Below are 6,000 nucleotides of genomic sequence, written 5' to 3' on the forward strand. Positions count from 1 at the left end.
GTTTTGGCCTTGGCAGAGATACAGTCATTGTTGGTGAAGACCATATGTCAGGGTTAATCCATTTTGATCTGTTGAAATACTTTGGTATTTGGAGTTTAATTAGACTCTGCTTAATCACTTGTATTGTTTTTGATTATTTTCTGGCCCATTGTTGATCAGAGTGGGAGGAAACCAGTTGAGCTAGTGTCAGCTGGTTCTGGAAATAGCTCATGGATCCTCTAAATATTTCTTGAATAAATGAGGTTGAATTTTTAGCTCGAAAAGTATTTTGCTCTTATCAAAAATCTGACATTTTTTCAAACTGTACGTTTCTTCATTTTACATTAATTAATGAGTTTTGGTTGCAGTTTTGTCCCTTTATCTATATTTCCAGGGTATGATTTCCACATTAATTAGTATTGCAGCATAGCTCTCTCTTGAACTGCCAGTTTAGTCTGGCTCATAAAAGTCTTATTTAAAGTTCTTTATTTGTCATCATTGAGAAATTTAGGGAAATTTCTCAAAATCATTTTCTGACTTCTTTTAGGTACTTATTGATCACTCAGGTCCTAAGCTCTCTTGAAGGCTCTTTGTATATGTTAACTCTTTTAATTCCTACCATAGAACCAGTATGATACAACTATTATATCCTCCATTTCACAGATAAGAGAACTGAGGCTCATTGTGATAAATAACCCAACCAAGGACATGTAACTAGTAGGAGGTAAAAGTGGGATTTGAACTCAGGCAGTGTAGTTAGAGATCTGGCTTGCTTAACTGCTAACCTGACCTGCTGCTCCAGAGTCCTGGCAGCATTAGGCCACATGCCATCATGATGGTGGTACCCTGGAGCTCAGTCATTGCTGCCTTCTGTAGAAGAAGCATGCTATTCCATTTTACCACATGGCAGCCCTGGAGTGGAGTGCCATACTTGTGGGGGATGAGGACAGGAGGAGTGGTAAGGACATGATGCACTAAGTAAGTAGACAGAAAAATAATTTGATTTGCCAACAGGAAAAGGCCTTTTATTTATTCAGTAGTCTTGTGTCCCTTGCAATGATACTGTTCACTTTGTATCCCAGACACTATATTAAAATTAATATATTCTCATTTAATAGTTCAGTGTCACATACATAATGTGGACTCAGTAAATGTTGTGAGATTATTTAGGGGGTGATGAGTGAGATACTCTATATTATTATGTAGTTATATAACTAGTTCTGTCTGAATTACCATGTTCTTTATTACAAGCATTTGCATTCCTTAGGAGATAGTTTTTCAAGACGTGTAAATGTAGTATTTGTAAAGTTGAAAGTTAGAAAAAAAACTGGAGTACTGTGGTGTCAGTATTTAGTAAGCAATGGAATTTTGCTGAATGCTTTTTTTTTTTCGGTAGTTTACTTGTATTAATACATTTCTCACAGTAGGTTTCCTTTAAGTCATTTTATTGAAAGTAAATGCTTTTAAAAAAAAGAAAGAAAGAAAGAAAGTAAATGCTTGTTGGTAGGTAAAGACCTTTTTTGATACCAGTCACTGTTGTTGGGAGATGCTGATGATTGCTTATCTTGCATGTGTAACTTTTTTTGTGTTTTTCTTTTTTCTTTTCTAGGTACTTGATGAAGAAGCAGAAGTTTTTATAGTCAAGATGTGGAGATTATTGATATATGAAACAGAAGCCAAGAAAATTGGTCTTGTGAAGTAAAAAACTTTTTACGTTTAGAGTTCCATTTCAGATTTCTTCTTTCCCACCGTTCAAAGGACTTAAAAATTTTTTTTTGTCTTCAAAGACATTTGTGAGATCTGTAATTTTTTTTTTTAATGTAGAAAATGTGAATTTTTTTGTCTTCTAATTTGTTGATGCCCTGTGTACTCCTTTGGTTGTAAAGACATCTGAATCCTACCTTGGTTCTCTTTATACTCACCAGGTACAAATTACTGGTATGTTTTATAAGCCACAGCTACTGTACACAGCCTATCTGATATAATCTTGTTCTGCTGATTTGTTCCTTGTAAATATTAAAATGACTCCCCAATTCTTTTGCAAAATTGCACTTAATATTGAACTGTACTGTATAAACACCAACATGAACAATGTTAATCGAAAGAATGCCCATCACACCTATTACCCTTGCCCCTCTGATCAAAAATGGCAGGCCCTCATGAAGGCATGGAATTTAAAATTAGAGTGCAAAAATTAGCAGACAATCCATTCCTCTTATATCTCTGTATGAATGTGTTTGTGTGGTTGTATGTATAAAAGTCTTACTTTTCCCTAATTTGCTTTGGAGGGTTCTGTTTCCTTAAACATTTCCTAATTGAATAGAATTGTAAAGGAAACATGGTATTGTGCCAACCCAAATGTCTGGGGTAATTAGGTTATTAGTCTCTCAGAGCATGGTATTTTCCTGTGACAAGCAAGTCTTAAAAGGAGTGGGGTTTTTTTCTGTTCATAGCTGGCTACATCAGCCTCTCTTTTAAGGGAGTATGAATCATGGTGGTTTCCCCCCCCCTGATTTCATTGTTGAGAAATGAGGCAGATCCTTAGATTCTGGAGAGCTTTATTTTATGCATTTTTGCACTAATTGGTCCTTAGTTTAATTTTGATGTACCATTTTGTTTAAAAAAAAAAAACAATTCAAAAAGCATTAAGTCAAAAACTTTTTAAAAAATAAGCAAAAGATAAAACTAAGCAATTTTACAGATTAGGAACATTTGACAAAATGCAATAGGAATTCAGCAAGGCAATTTACAAAGTTTACATCTATTTTCTAAGGATAAAGTAAATCGTTTAAGGTAGTTACCACTAATTTTTTGTTTTATAAGGGTTTATCTCATGTGTGTATACACAGGCACATACTTTGTTTACCTCTGCTCATCAAAGTTTAAAAATGTACTGATGGTGTTCTTAGAGACATACATGGGGCTTTCTTGATTGTAGATCAGAACTTACCAGGGAGCAAAATTACCTGAAAATCTTAACAAGTTTTTAAACAGTTCTTAACAGAAATTAGGTGCAGCTATTCCCATGTCTGAGTATTTATTTAAAAAAAAAAAAGATTTGGGGGGGAGGGTGTTAAAAAAGCATAACTGAGCTTGAGTTACTAGATTTTTTTACATCTTAAGACATTTGAAAACACTGTTCTTAACATTGGACCATGACATGGTTCCATTATGTAAATATTTCAAATATTAAAAATGTATATATTTGATCTCGGGGACTCATTCTTTCAGAGTCTTGTTAAATAAATGGCATCATGTTATAATTGTGCAGTGCATCCTAGAAACTTAATTTGAAAATATGGGCTGAATTTTTGATGGAATTGATTTTTGAATATTAGTAACTGAAAGTCAGAGGCCATTGTGGATTTTGGATTAATTTATACATCTATAGAGATACCTTATTTTGAATTATCTATACGTCTATGTAGATACCTCCTTTTAGTGTTACAATTTTTTAAATTGTGGTTTCTCAAGGGAAATTTTCAGAAACATGCTCCTTGCTATTTACAGATTCATTTACTAGTTTTTCTCAGATTGACCCCCAGTGTAACTCCTTGTTTGAGCTGTTTATTATGCCTCTGTCTTGTCTTAATTATTATTATTTCTAAGGCATCATATTAGGTTGTTTTTATTTAGCCAGTATTAGCATGAAAGTTTATTCAGGTAGATTTAATTTTCCTTGCTTTGATCTCTCCTGCTCTCTTACCACATTTACCTTAAAAGGGCCCTTATGTGAAATCCTTAGGGGCATATACCACATACTGTGTAACACCTCCAGTGAGATTTGTGTCAGGATCCCAAATGTATGCATTAACATTTCTGCAGCAGAACAGGAATGATCACAGTCACTGGATTAAAGACTGCTTCATTTATAGCTTAATGTCAGTTCATATCTGTTTTTGCCACCATTAAACTTGGAGGTTTTCAGAGTTTTTTATTTTTCAAGTTTGTATGTAAAGAACTGGACCTGTCTAAGCTGGTATAGTGTAGTGTCAGTGAGAATACACATAAAGAAAAAATTTTTGCTAAATTGCTTGAGCTTTCTGGATTGTCTTTACCATTTGCCCATAGATTAATTTGGGAACCTTAGTTAATCCATATTTACCCATTCAAGTTATAAAATTATATGAAAGTTTTGAGAACCATTCTTGATCTGGCAGTTAGGAAACCCAATATTCTTTTTCCTCATTTGACCCTATAAATAAAATAATTTTAAATGTGTACATCTGTCTTGTCTACAGGAAGAAAGTGGTTTTTCTCAAACTTTAACATGCGCTTGAATCACGTGGGGGATCTTGTTAAAATTCAGACTTAGTAGCGCTGGAGTTGGACCTGAAATTTTGCATTTCTGGCCAGCTCCCAGATAGATGGTGCCAGTACTAACTGTTCCAAGAACTACTTTGATTAGCATTTTAAGGTATCTACTCAGTACTAGTATTATATCCTAAAAGACTGCACAAATGCTGCTTTAGTTTCTTTTCAAGTAGATTTTAAAGAGAAAAACATTTTGGGGGGCAAATAGATATTTAAGTTCATGAACATAAAGCAGTCTTCCAAAAATGATCCCCAAGAACAACTCTTAATATTCTAGGCTTTATTTCCAGCCAGCCCCAGAACATTTTCTCTTTAGAGAACTTTTATGTTGTTACTCTGCCTGAATCTTACCATAGTGCTTCCCGGTAAACTTTTTGTAACAGTAAAGGCTGATGATTTTGTGGAGAGTGCTGTTTCAAGTACTTATCAGGCATGAATACCAGATAATGGTGAACAAATTGAGAAAAATGAGCACGAGAGTCAAATGAGGCTAAACACTATTATAATGTTTTCTCCTTTAATATTAAGTAAAAATTTTAAGTGCAAATAAATGTAAGCAGGTATACAGTGTGTATATGAAGCTTATTTACCCAACTCTTCTCTAGTAAGTTCTATGAATGTTTCCACTTTATACCCAAACACTGCTTAAGGGTTTTGTGTCAAAGTGGTTACACATTTTTCCAAGTCATATTTCAGCATTCTATTCCTGTGAAACTGAGAAATTGTTTGCTTAGCAAAAGATGGTGAGGTTGATTTGTGAATGCCACTGACTAATAAAGGGTATTAGAATGAATGCCACATAGGCAAAAAAACAGGCAGTCTAAGTGTCAGGAAAACTAGGGAAATTCACATATATTTTAAATCCAGGAATTATTACTGTTCATTTATACTAAGACTAAAGTGAGCTTATAATTTTTGATAAACTGGTAGATTTTTTGAAATGTTATGTTAAATTATTGCAATATTTGTTTATCTGCATTTGAATGCTTACATTTTCCTCTTTATTTAATTGACAGATTCTTTGCCTTTCATCTTATTACTTGACTCATATGAAAGCCAAATTAGGAATGTTAATCTAAAATGCCTAGGAAGGAAAGATAATTTCTATAAACGAAAATGAATAAAAATTCTTTTCAAGCCATCTTGTTTGCATTAAATGACACTAAAATCTGCCTGTGCTGCCACATCATGTAGTAGTTGGATTGATGACTTTTAGATTCTCTTGCACAGAGTGGTAGCTGAATTTTTAAGCAGCTATCCCTTTCATCTTTTTGCATATAACTTATGTTTGCCATTGAAGCACACTTGATATGTGCCGTTCATGTTATAAACTAGGTGGAGTGATAGGCATAAAGAAACCAAAATCCTTCTAGGAGCTGACAGTCTAGTAGTGAAGAAATAATAAGGATCACTAACAGACGTATATACAAAGTACTATATGAATCGTCATATAGTAATATAATTTAATTATAGTCATATAGCAATATAATATAATATAATATAATTGAGATAATTTCAAGGTTGAGAGGGAAGGGACAATACGAAGATTCTCAGCAGAGGTAGTAATATAGAGGGGACCTTAGAGATCACATCGTCTTAACTACCTGATGCAACACTGTTACAGTGTTCTCCAAAGTTGGATATCTAGATTTCTGCATATTGGATTCTAATTCATGGTCTAGATCTGCACTACTAAGCTTTTAAATT

The 6,000-nt window shown here is 33.7% G+C and overlaps 1 protein-coding gene across 1 annotated transcript in view; it reads left to right on the forward strand.

Annotated features, from left to right (window-relative positions):
• RBM25 (RNA binding motif protein 25) overlaps positions 1–5,433 on the forward strand; it is a 50,463-nt gene extending 45,030 nt beyond the window's left edge. The window contains exon 19 of the mRNA XM_006184509.3: positions 1,589–5,433. Within this exon, the coding sequence (XP_006184571.1) occupies positions 1,589–1,681 (93 nt within the window). The 3' untranslated portion in view covers positions 1,682–5,433. The remainder of the gene's footprint in view (positions 1–1,588) is intronic.
• Positions 5,434–6,000: the final 567 nt, after the last annotated feature.

Source organism: Camelus ferus, chromosome 6 (genome assembly GCF_009834535.1).
Source record: "Camelus ferus isolate YT-003-E chromosome 6, BCGSAC_Cfer_1.0, whole genome shotgun sequence".
Lineage (NCBI taxonomy): Eukaryota > Metazoa > Chordata > Mammalia > Artiodactyla > Camelidae > Camelus > Camelus ferus.